This window comes from Podarcis erhardii (assembly GCF_964252035.2).
Source record: "Podarcis erhardii genome assembly, chromosome: 1".
Taxonomy (NCBI): domain Eukaryota; kingdom Metazoa; phylum Chordata; class Lepidosauria; order Squamata; family Lacertidae; genus Podarcis; species Podarcis erhardii.
In genome coordinates, this window is record NC_138497.1 from 29444460 (window position 1) to 29461534 (window position 17075).

Consider the following 17075-nt stretch of genomic DNA (forward strand, 5'->3'; position numbering starts at 1 on the left):
GAGCTTTATATGTCATAACCAGCAGTTGGGGCAGGGGGAGGAGAGAGTGGCGTAACTGTTAGCAAAACAGGCATCCATTCTCTGACACACAATTCTGAACATCCAGCCCCGTCACTACAAAAACATGAATTCTCCAACAGTCTTTGATGGTACATTTGTCTTTTTTGGGAAATAATGAGCCATGTTCCAAGCTAGGGACACACTGGGGCCTTGGGGTATATGTGTATCAAGCAAGACAGATGTTTCACAAGGCAGGGTTTCTTTTACTAATTACTCAATTTAGGTCTAGTTCTCATGGACAATTAGGCAAATTCATTTCAGGGGCAGGTTCATGCCTAACACCACAGTCTCTAACAGCAAACCTGGGTAGTGGGGAGCACCAACAGAAATGGAGCCCAAACAGGGCTGCTGTTAAATAAGGAGGAGGCAATGACATGTGTTTGGGGTTTCTGTGAGGGGAGGGCACTGAAATTTGCAGAAGTACCAACAAACATCTCTAAAATGTAAGGGAGCCAAAAAGTCCTCCAAAACAGCCCAGAAGGGTTTGAACATGCTCAGTTGGAAACGAAAAACAGAAAACCAGGGAGGGGAGCTGCTTCCAGCTTATAATATCTTAATGAAGGACATGGATGCTTTTTAACTGGAACCCTGAATAGAAGCACTTGTGCTATGAAGTGAGGAGGATACCCTGCAACATCTTGCTGCCCATTATTCATTTTATTATTATTACTTATTGAATTTGTTAGTCACTTTCTCTTGCCCAGGGCAACCCAAAGCAACTTGCAACCAAACAGACAGTCACAAAACCCCCACAAAGATACATTAAAACCAAGAGAGAGAGAGAGAGAGAAACACATTAAAAACATCCCACCCTCTTCTAAAAGGCCACAGATAGTTAAAGGCCAAAGGCCTGCTTATAGAGGAAAGTTTATGTATGATGGTGCCAGGCAAACCTCCCTGGGGAGAGCATTCCACAAATGAGGAGCCACCGCAGAAAAGGCCTGTTCTCATGTTACCACCCTCCATACGTCTCATGTCAGGGTCCAGGTTGATTCATATCACACTTGCAGCATAGAATCTCACGCACAGATACAGTACATGCTGGGTGCATATGAAGCAATTTAATGTCACACTGTTACAAATGGTCCATCACCATTTTGGCCAGCCATCAAAGCACACCCTTGACATGGTTGGACCATTATTTTGGTGAAATTTGGACTGGTCGTGTCAATTCTCTCCTGCAAGAGTGGTGGGCCTGTTCAGGTGGCCCATGATTGGAAAGTGAGGGGGGCTGATAGGTTCCTGGAACTAACTTAACGTTAGTTCTGCCTAATGATAATCAGTCCTCCTGTGTGGCAGCACTGAACACCCTGCTCATATTAGGAAGGCAACTTCAGTGTATTGTTCTCAGATGCTGCTTAAAACCCGTTTTTGTTTTGGCAGGTCTACCCTGTATGTATGTAAATGTTCTTTAACATGTATCTCTACAAAAGCCTGCATGTCCACACAGTTCTGGCAAGCCATAGTTTGGTTTACTGTGATGTACAAATGAGGCATAGCAGGATGTCAAGTAGAGACGGGTGAATCCATCTATATATCCAGCCAGTGGTGCTTTCACATGTGTCTGCTCATAAATATGTTCCATCTTGTTTCTGAATACATCTGCAAATCTTTTTTTAAAAAAAAATGAATAGCTGTGGCAGTAGCCTATCGAAAGGTGAACTGAGGCAATCCACCACTTGTCAAAATTGTTCCTTCTTTCTTTCACGTGGTTTCAGAAGCATCCTTGCAGTAACTTGGATCAGAAGGACTAGGAATTTCCTTGGCTTCCAGAATCACACAACAGCCTCCTGAGCCAAAGACTCAGATGTTCCTATTCCTTGCTTCTCCACCCCATCCCCCCACCCCCACCTTGGCTATCAGTCTATACAAGAGAAAGAGAAGGAAAGACATACCTAGGAGATCCTCCCAATGGTTTGTAGCCAAGGCCTTGTGAGAGCATTTTAGATAAGATTCCACTTTATCTCTACTATAATATTACCAATAAATTTGCCTCAGAAAAAGGAAATGGGAGAATTCGTGCTACTACTTTGTTTTGGCTTTTAAAAAACCTCAAAAATAACACCTCACTCAATTCATTCTGTGCACGGCATCAGGCACAATACAAGGATGACAATAAATGGGACCGTCTGGAATTTGAACAGTGTATAGATCAAATGCCTTACATTTGCTCAGCTCCTTCTCATTTAGCCAAGAATGGATGTGTCTCTTGATTGTCTGCACCAGAAATAATTGTGTCTCATATATCCCCAGTCAGACGCCTTTAAGTGACCAGTGAGACAAGACCATGGGAAAATGGCCCTGTGACACCTGCTGTACGCAGGAAAATTCTGCTCACCTCTTAACTGATTCCCCTTTGGTACAGGTGAAAGTCAGTCCTCATTGATTATTGATTTGGATCTGACAGTCAAATGTTAGCACCGGAACAATACACAGAAAGGGACAAAATACGCTCTCTCTCTCTTTTTCTTTCATGTGCATGTAGCAAACCACGATCCTGCAAATACCATCATGGAACTGTTTATCATTGTCAATAGCATGGTGCCCTCCAGATATTGCAGAACCCCAATTCCCATCATCCCAGACATCCTGTGTTCGCTGGGATGGACTGGAGTCGTGAAACTCCCACAATCCTTTTCCTTCAGAAGGTATCTATCAGAAGGATCATGAGAACTAGAGGTCATACATGCAATAGCTGGTAGACTTCATGCACACCCTGAATGTCCCACTACATGTGCAGGGCATACCACTGGAAAGGATCTTTAAAAGAATGGCTACACATTGGAGGCTATAAGGGTTAGTCTGAACCACTGTTTTCATACGTGGCAGGACTGTAGGGGAAAGTGCATTTGGGCTAAGTTAGTGTGCCATGTAGCGTGGCTCAGTATAGCTCAGGACAGAAGTTCCCCTCTCTGGTTGCTGGACTTACCCCGCTCACACGTTCTTCCCCAGTAGCCAGTGCCAGTGCAGTCACAGATGAAGCGGTTCCAGCCATCTTTGCAAACCGCATTGTTCTTACAGGGATAGCTGTCGCACTGCTTGGTGTTGTGCCGACTGCAGGATGATTTGACCCCAGCAGCGTTCTGCTGTTCCGCCAGCTGCCGGATGTTCTTGCTCCGCCCATCGATGAAGAGATCTCGGATGCAGCCCACATAGCCATAGTTCAACATGGCTGTCCAGAGCTCAGTAGGGAGGACGAGGCCTGCCCGGTTTTCAGGCAGTCCGCCCAGATACATGTCCCCTTCCAGATCCAAGATCTCACTCTCCCCGCTAGCAGTGAAGGGTGTCCGTCTGCTGTTCACTGATATGGTGCCTGAAAGAAAGAGATCACATCAGCCAGCAGCCGCAGTTGTGGCACAAGTCAAGTTCCCGTGGCAGTTTGAATCCTGGTGAAAGGATGGGGTTTTGGCACAGGAGAGTGAAGATGTCAGCTGAGACAAAACACAGCTGACACAGAAAACTTGTCCTGAAATGCTTTGCTGCCCTCTGCTAAGCCTGTCAGACAGCAGAGGCACAGAATAATAAAACTGATAGGTTGGAAGACAAACGAAGGACGTCCAACCCAATCCTCTGCAATGATGCAGGAACCTCAAATGGCTATTTTTGCACATAGCCTTGGAAGTCCTACATCAACAATCTGGCAGCCTGGCCCAGGAAGATTTGGGAGGAAGAGCAAGTGTTCTCTCTTAGGCTCATGCTGGAACTCAAGGCAGTACACACCTCAATACAGTGCACAGTGCAGATCTCAAAGATTAATGTGAAATAACTGCATCACAAAGCACTGGTGCACACCTGGCCCACAAATTTAAGCCCACTCGTGTATACGAAAATAATGTATCCTGTAGTTTTTCAAATTACAGTGAGGGTAGAAAGGAAGAGGGATCCATAGCTTGGTTAGAGACCATATTGATCTGCATGCTGAAGGTCCAGATTTCAGTTTCTGGAAACTCTAGGGATAGGGGAACTGAATTCCTGGTCTACAGACCAGGAGCAGCGGGGGATTGGGGTCTGCCCACCTTAGCTGCCACCCACCTGCTGACCTTTTTTCATGGGCATTACCATTTGGAGATTGCCCCATTGAAATAGATGGGACAAGCTTCTTCCTCTAAAGAGACCATAAAGCTACAGGATCTCCTTCTATTAAAATCAGAGTAAAATTGTTTAAAATCCCATCTACTTGAAGCAGGAAAATTCAGCACAAAAGTAGCTCTGTCCCACTAAAATCACCTGTACTTTGAAGTGCTGAACTATGGTTGGATTCTGCACTTTCTAATCCACCCACAATACAGCATTATTGTCCCGTTGATTTCCATAGAAAATAGCAAAGCTTGTGAGCACACATGCGTCACATAAATGGGGCTTAATGAATACAATCATATAATCACTAACTGAACCCCATGTGGCTTACATCTGAGTAGACATGTATAGAATTGCACTACAAAATGTTCAGCTTGGGTTGGATTCTGCCTTGTTCCTATTATATTTCTAATGCTAAATGTTGCTACCCAGAGGCCAGATATCTGCCATATATGTAAGCAAGACTAAGAAGCAATGAATGCTGCTTATTGAATTTATCCTCGCAAGTTAATTAAATGCAAACCAACCTGCCCCACACAAAAATCAATTATTTGATTACTTATTTACATCCCCATAAAATGCTGGAATTTCTCAACAACAAGCACAGCTGTTGCAAACCTGCTAACATTAAACTATAGTAGGGTTGAAGAAAAAAATACAAATTTCTCCTAGACCCCTGAGAATATTTTTCTGGCTAAGAAAATAATACCCAAGTCAACTAGAGAATTCTGTACTATCTACTGAAGGTACGTTGTTTTGAAAAAGCAGAAACATCAAATTCCAGCACCATTCATCCCACATCCAGTCTCACTCTATATATGATTCCCAACTGCAGTGTGGATTTAAAAAACAAAAACTTGGAAGCTGGAATGACATAAGGGAGTACAAAAAATAGAATCTCCATAATGAATTTAACAGCAAATATTTAAATGTCTCGTAGTACCAAAGGAATTGAATGCCTGCCCTAGGAATTTGTAACATCCCTCCCACCCCCAGCTTTTCAACAATAACCTTTGTTATTGCTTTTCTCAAAATCCCAGGGGCGGATTTCATCTTAGAAGGAAGCTTGACATTCTGCCTGGATTTTGTTGCAAATTAAATCTGATGGCAGTATAAGGATTTCCAAAACACTCTTGTGAAATTATACTAGATTTATTTATTCCCACTTCCCTTGAGATTCCCCAGATGCTCCACGCTGGGGAAAACACGTGTTTGCTTTGAATTTCACATTAGGAGGAACTTTGGTGGCAACTCTTGCCTGGCATAGTAGCGATGGTGGCTAGGTTCAGAATTTCACGGTTCAGAAATTAGCACCCCCAATGCTGAATATCCTGGCACCCCTTCCAAACTGGACTCAAACTCCTCTAAAGTTCAGCACAATTAGCAATCAGGTTTGACCATCTCTGGTCTCCCTGCCACACACCCTTCACTTTTGCACACAAATTCACAGGGCAACAGCAAAAGCAATCAGAAGAGGCTCTAGTGATGGAGTCATATCAGCATCCCAGGTGCCAGGAATCAAGGGAATTGTCGTGTCCAGGGTTCCTGCCCTAGAAGAGGAATAGCTATGTATTGTTATCAGGTTGACCAACTGGCAGTTCCCCAGATCTGCCTTTCATCCTTTCCTGAAGGCAGAGACAATATTTTTCAGTCTCTGGTCTCCAAGAATTCTCAAAGGTCAAAGACCAGTGGTCTTTGATCCTGTTCTTCAACCATCATAAAGGGTCTGTGTTTCTATAGTTGGGGGTGGACTATTCCCAGGAATTTTTTTCTACATACCTGATCTGCCATCTCTCTGAATATCAACGTGATACCATTCTCCATCATTAGCTTTCCTCTGAGTGGCCTTCACTTTGACTGTTCCAGAGCCCATGTCGAGAAGTAGGTAGAGGTTCCCATCCAAGAGTTCCACTGCAAAGAAGTCCACTTTGGTGTTCTTCTGGCTCCTGGAATCCTTCCTCTCCTGGGGCTTGCCGTGGGTAAAGAGTATAAGACCATTTGGCTCTGTGGTGCGGAAGTCAAAGGAGATGGACCCCATGCGCTTGGTGTTCCACTTAGGCAGGCTAATGTAGGCCTCGGGTGTCTCAAAATTGATGGGGTCCAGTGTGGCCACGTTCTCACACATGAACTTCACCTCCCCATAGATTTTCATTTTTGTGTCACCAATCCTCGCCAAGCGAGACAGCTCCAGACGGATGTCGTTATTCTTATAAACAACCTGTCAGGAACAAGGGAAAACACCATACATCAACCCAGGAGATAACCTACACTTTGGAAATACGCACCCAAAGAAGCTCTCAGGATTGGGGTGAGCCTGCATGGGATTCTAGGTTAGGAGTATGTTTAGGAATAACACTCATTGGCGTTGTATAGCATCCAGAGATGACGCAAGAACAAGAGGCAAAATTCAGAGAAGTTCAAGCACTCAGTGGTGCTCCAGCTTCTTGGTTGTCCTTGAAGGTGTCCAGTCTCAGAGCTTTACATCAGTTTTAAAATAATTTATTGAAGCTTTAACCCTATGTGCAAACTGACCCTTCCGTCTGTACTGGAGGCCTCAGTTCAATCACTCTCTCTAATAGCAAACTCACTTGGTGAGTGCTGATGGGATGCTAGTCAGAACAGGCTCACTGAGAAACAATATGTCAGAAAGAAATGGTAGTTATTGCAGTCCCAGTCACAGCATCCCCACACCTGTGCAGTGCCTCCAGCTAATGTGCAATGAATAAACTCAAGCAGGCAACAATTTGGGTCAAAAATGGCCACAACTTTATTGATTTCAGATGTAGGTGAATTTTGCACTGGGTATATATCCAACTTCAGCCCCCGGCAGAGGGCTGAAATGTTTTCAGTGTTGTACCAAAGATTAAGGCATCCCCAAGATGCTGATCTACTGAGGTGGCCAGCCTAAGGCCGCCACTGGAAGCTCTGTGGCTGGCCTGTCCCATACTCAGCTTCTGGACAGAGTCTTACACCCAGACCCCTTTAACAGGGTTACACCACTGGCTTGGTCCACCAGTTACTGTCAGTGCACTGCCTACACTTTTAGAATTGCCACCTCTGTTTTGAAGTGTTTTTCAGTGTGGTGTTGGCCTGTTTGCTTCTGGTCCAGTGTGTTGTAATCCACTCTGGGATCAATACAGTGAAGGGTGGGCTTGTGAATATGATTAAGTAACCAATAAATATAAGCAGGCTCAGAGAAACCCCAAGGTGCAATGAGTATTTCAGGGCAAAAATGGCCACCGGGGTGGGGTGGGGAACACACTTAAAAAACAGGCCAGCGAGGACAGAGGCAAGACATTTTGGCACCTGAGGCAGACCCCAAAATAGTGCCCCCTTTCCCAGCAGGGAAGAAAGGGTGAGGAAAGATCTACATCAGAAACAAGATCGAGAGCAGGATCTGCTGCCCCTGTGGATTCTGCCACCTGAGGGGTTGCCTAACCTTGCCTCATGGGTGGGCCCTGAGTGAAGACAGAGAATGTTCAGTGGCCATGTTGCATGTCTGTGATGGGGGAAAGCAAAAAAATGGAGGTGGCAGGGGAATGAAATTGAATGTCCTAGAAGCAGGGATGTAAGGAGGCAGCAATTTCCTGTTTCCACCACAACTGGTGCTGCTTCCGTTCTGCTATATTTTGGCTTCTACAGTATTCATCTCGTTATCTGCTATGGCTGAAACGAACACAATTCATTATGTAATCGATTACGTAATTAAATTCAGTGTATTTTAATAGAAGGAAAACATTTCCCCCCGCCCCGTGCAAGAAAGTGAGAAAATAGTGTAATTATGCAATGTTGCGGGCTAAGATGGCCAATGATAGCAAATTGTGGTGATTTCTGCTCCAAATTCCATCAGAATTCTGCAGGATCCCTGCCTACAAAAAGAACAGGGCTGGCAGGCTGGAACAGGAGCGCTCCACCTTGCAGCACATTGTTGCTCATTTGTAGGCAGGCTTGAGAAACCCGATTCTTCTGAATAAGATAGAAACATCTGTGTAAGGCACACAGGAAGTCCCACTGAATTTAATGGGACTCCCAGAGACTTATACAGATCACAGCAGCTGTGCAGCTCATCTTTACATGGAAATGAGTCTCTGTGAGACTGACTTTCAAGTAAGACTGGATGGCAACCACTTCCAATGTGTGCTTTGTCCTACTTAGTTCAGTAGGAGTGACTCCTTAGTATGAAGGGATAGGATTGCAACTTCATTGATTCGCAGGTTATCACTGCAATCCTGTGCACATAGGAATAAACCCTCTTGAACACTAATGTGATCTGGGCTATTAGCCTCTTGCAACAGGGCAAGAACTCTATGAACATTTACTTGGGTGTAAATCATGCAATTACTTGCAAGCAAGGATGGATAGGACCAGCCGATAGGAGGAGGACACTAGATTGTGCCATCTTCACACACTAAAGACCAAATAGAAACTGATGAACAAAAAGTCCACCCCCTCAGAAAAAACCAAAAACCCACCCCTGTGCCCTCAAGTCCCAAAGCAGCACCACAATGCTTTCCTCCACTTCTTACATCAAGGGTACTGGCATCTGCTAAGCAATACTGACAAGAGGACAATATATTATCAAGCACCCTTACAAAGGCTTTGCTAGTCTGCAGCACATAAAGAATCTCATCTGTGTTATACAGTTTTGATCTTGACTCAATAAAAAAAAATTCCTTTCTAATCAGATGGCTTTTCTCCATCCATCAAAAGAGCCTCTCTGCAATCAACTAAAGATGCAGAGAGGGAGAAAGTGAGAGTGTGCCACACTTGGCAGGAAGCCAGTGTGCATTTTATTTCAAGTCTGGTAGAATTAAGAAGGAAATATTGCCTTGGGCACACTGGTTGACACGCTCCCTTGGGCAACGCCCATATGTAGTTGGCCACTAGATGTCCCTATTGTCTTGCACTGTACAGCAACGTTCCCTGCCAGTTGTAGAAATGCCTTCTCGAGATGGACTGAGTCGAAAGGAGGTTTTTAAAATGTAGCTATTTTCCACTTGCTGCTCTCCTTCCAGGGGCAGGAAACTTTCAACCCCCTCAGTGTGGTCCCCCCAAAATAAGCCCATCTCTTTGCCACTGTCTCTGCTACTCATTCATTTGCAGTCTTCCATCGGCTACAATCGCACCACTCCCCCCAGTCTGCATGGGGAGCCTGTTTAATTTGGGGAAACGCATAAACTTTTAAGGAATATACACAGAGCCCTGCTGCATCATGCTAATGGCGCATCTAATCCAGCATCCTATTCTCACAGTGGCTAATTAGATGCTTCCAGGAAGCCCAAAAGCAGGTCCTGAACACAACAGCCACACACACACACACACACACACACACACACCATGTAGTTTCTAACAACTGACATTCAGAGACAGTGGAGGTAGAACATACTCATCATGGCTAGTAGCAACTAACAGTTTGATCCTCCATGAATTTATCAAATCCTCTGTGAGTCAGGAAAAGCTGAAGAACATGTTAAGTTGCCCCTTATATGAGCACCCTAGGCACAAGCTTCTTACATGAGTCTTCCAGTCCCTGTCAAACAGATTCACCCTGGACCATTGCCATCAAAGTAGCATAAATAAACTGATGTTTTAATGTATTTTTAAGCTTCAGTTGGAAGCTGCCCAGAGTGGCTGGGGAAACCCAGCCAGATGGGTGGGGTAGAAATAATAAATTATTGTATGCAACAACGGCAGCAAGGATACTCATCGCTAAGAACTGGAAAACGCAAGATCTACCCACACTGGAAGAATGGCAGGTGCAGCTGATGGACTATATGCAACTGGCTGAGATGACTGGCAGAATCCGAGACCTGGGAGAGGAGAGGGTTGAAGAAGATTGGAAGAAATTTAAGATGTATTTGCAAAAATACTGTAATTTGGTTGAATGTTAAGAAGGATGCTAGATTATAAATAATTGAGCACCACTAAACTAGACGGAATTGGGATGACAAGTGAGAAATGTAAACCTTTTGGAGAACTATTAGATTATATTTAAATGAACGGGGCATAAGAATGTAAACAAGATGATAAATTGCTGGTAAAAATTTACAATGATGTAAGTGGGAGCGGGAAACGCGAGGGAGTCCAAAGAAGTTCTGAAACTATGTTGATACATGTTATATTGTTTATTATTTTTACATTTGTATTGAAAAAATTTAATAAATATTTTTTTTAAAAAAATAGAAATAATAAATTATTATTATTGTTATTATTATTAATTGATTTCGGAGCTAAGAAAATAAGAACTAGATTCCAAAAAAAAAAAAAGCTGAGTGGGCAGGATGCACTTCTGTTTTGTTTTAATGCCTTTTTAACTTATTGTGGAGGAGCAATGTGTGATTTACATTGTACGTGTCAGGGGAAGGAGTTTTATTTTTCTGTTTTCTTGTGATAACTATGTCAAAATGATTGTTCATGTGTTGTATCTATATTGTGGGATCCTATGGCTGTAAACAACAAAGCTTCATTCTCCATTCTCTTTTAAAGACACCCAAGTTTTCCTGAGGAAATCCCTTGAGCTTCATGTCCATTTAAAAACAAGCTGCCTAAACCTGGATTTTACTATTCTGATGTTGGCTTGTTTGAAAACACAATTTTTATAATGGCTGACCATCCATTGTCTGTGGCTCCTGTCTCCACAATAATGCCCACGGCAGCTTGTGCACTGCATGGTGCCCTGATGCTAAGCTAAGCTGATGGGCAATTAGAGCAGAAGATCAATTATCCATACCTCTCTTATCTAAATGTCCTAGTTATCCAGATTCACAATATACACAAAGTATATATATGCAAGTTGGCATAATCCTGTGCAAATATCACTCCTATTTACCCAAATGTCTGAATGAGCAAATGCTTTTTGATAATAAAAAGGCTCCCCTGATGTTCCTCTTCAAACAAATTAGGTTTTTAGTGATGTTTGGGAGATTGGTTTCCACGATCAAATTGTGCAGTGTGTGTGTGTGTGTGTAGGGTGGAGGAGAATCTCCCTATTGTAATGCTTGAATAGAAGGGAAATACGCTTCACTGTCTAAAGATAACTTTCTGGTGGGAATTGGTTTTGCTTCGGTCAGAAGAATATGGAATTCTGTTTATCAAGCTTCATGGTTAAAGGCAAGAGATTTGCTGCAAATAAATACAATAAATAACATGCACTCACCTTGATATGCAATTGTTACCTGAAAGGCTCCTGCAATACTCAAATGCCAGAATATGAATCAAAATATGGAATGTAATAAAAGACCCCATTAACAGTGAAGTGTGACCAATGCCTGTAATTTCATGGTTCAGAATGTGAATCTCAGCAACTTGCAATGCTTACCTCCATTCTGAGGTGAGCATTATGACCTCATAGTTCCTTTCTGGCTTGGATTGTTACCTGAGCCAGAGAAGAACTCTGGGCTCCCTGGCTGCAGTGGCAGAGACTGAAGGTCTTTCTTTTCCAGATACCAAATAAAGGAAATTCCACGTACCAAGGAATTTAAGTCATACCTTGCTGCAGGTGGGGGAGGCAGTGAGAGAGTCTCTCCTTCCCTTCTGGTGTCATATATGCTGGTGCCAGCAAGGAAGGGATATGCCCCTCTCTCCAGCTCTGCTACCACAGCAGTCACAGAAAGTTAGGATGGGGAGGAGCCAAGAGAGACATGGAGCTGTTGTCACCAAAGCAGCAGTCTAGTAATGGGGCTTAATTGTTATTTCCTATTTCAAGAGATGTATACCTGAACCTTCCTTCCAAAGAGAGCCAAGGGCAGCTATCAGAGACATAATTATAACAATACCAAATACAGCAATGACGTAACAAACCATAATAAAACAGCAGCAAGGTTGGTGGGATGGGGATTACATACTCAAAGGCCTAGAAAAATAAAAACTTTCAACAGTGCAAGCGGTCACAACTAAACAGAAATTGGGAGGCATCCCATCATCTAAAGAATGCCCTGTCCCGTGTCACTATCTGACAAGCAAAAGCTACCGGCAGGACAGCAAGTAGGACAATCTCAGCTCTTCTCTAAAAAATAGCACAAAAAAATGCCTTATAGCAACTCAGTTCACTGGTCATCTAGCTCAGTATGGTCTACATTGACTGTTCAGGGTTTCAGAAAAGGAACATTCCCAGTTCTACTTGGAGGTGCTGGGAATTGAACCTCGTTCCCTCCTGCATTCAAAGAAGATGCCTAGCCTTTAGTGATTGGGTGGGGCAGTCCTGGAAAGATGCTCTTTCAGATACTTAAGTTATTTAGAGAGACAGCAACCAATGGGCATCTGGAGAAAGGCATTTGGACCTGGGTGTGCTTCAGAAGATGTTATCAGGAGCATGGCAGGACCTGACATGGACTAGTAAACATCTAGTTATATTATATTCCATCATTTTAGGAGAATAGTTTAACTATGATTGCTTATGAATCAGTCTCAAAGGGGTCAATAATCCTCATTAACTGTGTTTACATAATGCTTTTGGAAGGTTGAATGTGAGAATTCAAGATCCGGTTTTTGAATATCCAAGCTAAGCATCTAGTTTCCAAAACTGGTGGCGAATTGGCAGTCGCATTTAGGTAACTGTCAGCATTCTCCTGTGTAGTGCTGAGCCAAATGAGATTTCAAAAAAGGAACTGAAGTAGACATCAAGGGAACAATCAGAACTTTGTTAGACTTTCTTACACTCCACTACTACACACTAACTTAAAGTACACACCCTTCTCCAGTGTTTATGTTCTCTTTTTATTACTGGGGCAATCCAGCCAGATGGATGGGGTATAAATAATAGAATTATTATTATTATTATTATTATTATTATTATTATTATTATTATTTACCCCTACTTAAAACAGAATATTCTACTAACACAGGTAAAAGAAAAAAGAAAAGCAAGGAAATCAGATCCTGCCATATGTTGCAATAAATCTATATTTTCTTGTTTTTTTAAATGCATTTTACAGTTCAGTTTTCTTACTATTATTTTCAGTTACATATGAGAGAGGGCATCATGATTTTTTTCAGCACTTTTAAAGGTCTTATCTGGCCCTGTGACTGAGGACAATCAGATCCCTGACACCTGTCAGAACTGTTTGTCTTGGTTTTTATGGTAGAAGTCCAATACCACACATGGGCCATTACATTATATTTATTATTCACTTGTGGCATGGACCTTCCTTTCACTGTGCTCTGAGGATTCATATGTTTTGTGCTTAAAATCCAGAAACAATCATGTGTGATGCATTATGGATTTCTCCATTAAAAGAGGTCTGGTTTTTAGGTGCTTGCCTGTGTCTTGCCTGGGACAAATTGATGGGGGACTCCCAACCATATGTTGAAGTGTATTCCTCAGTTACAGGAGCACCTCTTTTCTGGACGCTAAGCAGCCTTGAACAGCAGCTTTGCTTTACTTGTGGAGGGGAGGGTATTTAAAGAGAGGAAGGGGGGAACATACCTTTTGACTTTCCAGTCCAACAAAAGATTTCTCCTACTGCAAAATATGGCACTAACGGGCTCTGTTGGGTGGGATGGGGGGTGCTGGCTACCAGCCCTGAACCTCAAACGTTTATTGCTGTATAGTAGATTGGGGAAAGTTTTTAGTGAGTGATAAGGTGTGTGTGTGTGTGTGTGTGTGTGTGTGTGTGTTTCTTTTCTTTTTTCTGCCTACTGAAACATTACCTGAGGAAAGATTGGAAACAAAAAACAAAACTTATAGTATTCATCCTTTCGATTCTAATCCCTGCCTCCAGGATAGGTAAAGGTAAAGGACCCCTGACCATTAGGTCCAGTCGTGACTGACTCTGGGGTTGCGGTGCTCATCTCACTTTATTGGCCGAGGGAGCCAGCGTACAGCTTCCGGGTCATGTGGCCAGCATGACTAAGCTGCTTCTGGCGAGCCAGAGCAGCGCACGGAAACACCGTTTACCTTCCCGCCGGAGCGGTACCTATTTATCTACTTGTACTTTGACATGATTCATGTGTTCTTAATATAGAGGATGACATTTTGCATTATCTATTGCTACAGTGAACCTGAAGATTCATATTCTATTAGTTATTAATTAGGGTGATGGGTATGTTAGTGGTCTTTCTTGTGTTCATCCTTTAAGAAGAGTGGTTAGCATTTGCTCCTTTTAAACCTATTGTTGGGTGAGTATTTTAAGTTTTTGTTTACTGCGGCTTTTAATCTCAGTTCAATATCTTTGTTATGTTATTTTCACTGTGTAAGTTTATTTGACTGATCATTGATTATGTAATTTCTATGCTGCCTAATATATTAAAAATATATCTAGGAAGTGTACAACAAAACTGAAGCAACAACAGACAACTTAAACAAAATATTACAGAATTACACAGCTGTATCAGAATAAGTGTGCGTGCACACGAAAGCTTATACCAAGAACAAACTTAATTGGTCTCTAAGGTGCTACTGGACAATTTTTATATATATTTCGACTGCATATAAAAATGTCGCATTAATATAGCTAAATCAATATCAATTCATTTTCCCTCTGACACACCTTCCCTCAGCCTCTGGGTTCTCACTCAGAAGCCAAACAAATTCTCAGGTCACCTACAAAAGTCTCATAAGGAGAAAAATTCCTAGAAACAGCAGGCATCACCCTAGACTCTCAAGGTGGCTGATACTTCCTCATTCAGCTGCACCTTCCACACCCAGTTTCAGCAGCTTTGTTGACTTTCCCAGGGGGTCCAGAGTTTCCCAGGGGGTCCACTCACAGCTCTTTCTTCACCTGCATCCAATCTTCCTCCTCCTGCTGCTCTGAGACTCTTGAGTACAAAAATGTGACAAAATCATCACCACCTAAGATTCAGATGCTATTCTTTTAATCGTGATGGGTGCTGTTTTTGTTTCTGTAGCTTCTTTGATGGGGCAATGTTCTCTTCTTCTCAGCTGCAAGTTACTGTAACACTGCTATTCATTTTTAACTTGTGCTTGACAAAAGATACCTTGTGTATCTTTTGCGCGCGCGCGCGCGTGCACACACACACACACACACACACCTTGGTATGTTATACTTACTTATTATCAAACCTTTATTAGGCATTATGCAAATAAAACCATAAAAGAGAAAATAACATATAAAAACCTTGAAATGTATATAAAAAGGCAGCAGATGGTTACATACATATATATATATATACATATAAAATCAGTGGTTTTCCTTGTTAACCTGCTCCTTGGAGGACTGCTGCCAAAAACTCAGCTACCCCCGCCGTTACCCTTTGGTCAGCGTCGGATAGGTAAAGTCCCACACATTTACCTTGCTGGGGTTCCAGACCACCCGAAAGAGGGGACAGCACGCGTTGACGGAGCGTACTGTGCAATGGGCAATGAAAGAGAATATGCTCTACAGTGTCCGGGACATTCATAGAGCATCTGCAGAATCTCTTGTTTCTAGGAACGTTTTGATATCTTCCCCTGACAAATGCTGAGGGAAAAACATTTAAACGGGCCAGCATAAAAGCCCTACGTTGGGCTGGGATTATTAATTTAGTGACGTAATTGGCTCTACTATCTAAGATATTTAAATCATAGAATGTGGGGGAGCAAATTTTGTTTGCAGCTGCCATAATATTTTGTCTCTCGACATCCTTTAGTCTAGTTAGGATATTATGAAAAATGTACTGCTCATTAGAGTTGTACAGGGGCTCCAGCTCGATGCCTAAAGATTCAATCTTTTTTTCGAGGTGCTGATACCATCTTGATTTATAGGAGTCTTTGAGCAAATCAGCGAGCAGACTTGATGGAGGGCAGCGAAAGTGGCAGCGTAACCAGTACTTTATTGAGGTGGACCATGCCCAATATTCCAGTGTGTGTATGCCTATTTCTGCACACATTGTTTCATATTTGATCACAGCTGGGAGTCCAAGAATACGTCTCAAAAAGCTGGAATGAATTTTTTTTAAATCACTGTTATATGCTTGGACCCATAGCGGGATTCCATAAAGTAACTGGGATTGCACTTTTGTTTGAAATATCTGAATGGCCGCAGGAATAAATTGATTACCTATCTGATAATAAAAACGGGCAACTGCTGATGAGGTGCACTTTGCCTGTTTTATGGCATTTGTGCGATGGGTTACCCACCCTAAATTGCTCTGGAATAAGATTCCCAGATACCTATGGATTTTCACTTGTTGGATTTCTTGCCCTCTTATTTTCCATTTCTCTAATTTCCAACCATTTGAGAAGACCAAAATTTTTGTCTTCTCATAATTTATAGAGAGTTTGTTACATTCGCAGTAAGGGATCAGTGAGGATATAAGACGTTTCAGACCCAGGCTCGTTAATGATAGTAGGACAGCATCGTCTGCGTATAATAAGAGAGGAACTGGCTTCTGATTAAGTTTAGGGGCATGTGATTCTATTTTTTGAAGGTAATCTGGCAAGTCTGATAGGAATAAATTAAATAGAAAGGGGGCAAGAATACACCCTTGTTTTACCCCTTTCGAGTTTGGGATATCTGATGAAAGGTGACCTTTGGTGTTAAGTTTGACTTGACAGGTATTAGAAGAGTGTAGATTTTGCATTAGAATCAATAAGCGCTGATCAATTTTTAATTCTGCGAGTTTCCTCCACAACTTTGGGCGGTCAATTGAGTCGAATGCACCACGAAAATCTACAAAAGCAGCGTATATCTTAGATTGCCTTTGGGATCTGTATTTTTCAACCAGATGCATGAGTATAAGACAGTGGTCTAGTGTAGAGCAACCTTTGGAGAAACCTATTTGTTCTTTCCCTGGTAGGTTTAGATTTTTCATCCAGGTAAGGAGTTTAGATAAGAGGTGCTTAGCGTAGATTTTCCCTATCACTGATAGTAGGCTTATCGGTCTATAATTCCTTGGTTCTTTTGGGTCGCCATTTTTAAAGATTGGAATAATTATTGATCTTAACCATATCTCAGGTATGATCCCGTATTTATCTATAAGAGTAAACAGTTGAGCTAAGG

At 42.4% G+C, this 17075-nt stretch overlaps 1 protein-coding gene across 19 annotated transcripts in view; it reads right to left on the reverse strand.

Moving 5' to 3' along the window:
• The window catches only part of NRXN3 (neurexin 3), a 1212171-nt gene that overhangs the window by 836799 nt on the left and 358297 nt on the right, over positions 1-17075 (reverse strand). For all 19 annotated transcript variants that reach the window (XM_081858018.1, XM_081858001.1, XM_081857999.1 and 16 more), the window contains 2 exons: positions 5917-6355; positions 2990-3373 (listed from right to left, as the gene is read on the reverse strand). In XM_081858018.1, the coding sequence (XP_081714144.1) occupies positions 2990-3373; positions 5917-6355 (823 nt within the window). The remainder of the gene's footprint in view (positions 1-2989; positions 3374-5916; positions 6356-17075) is intronic.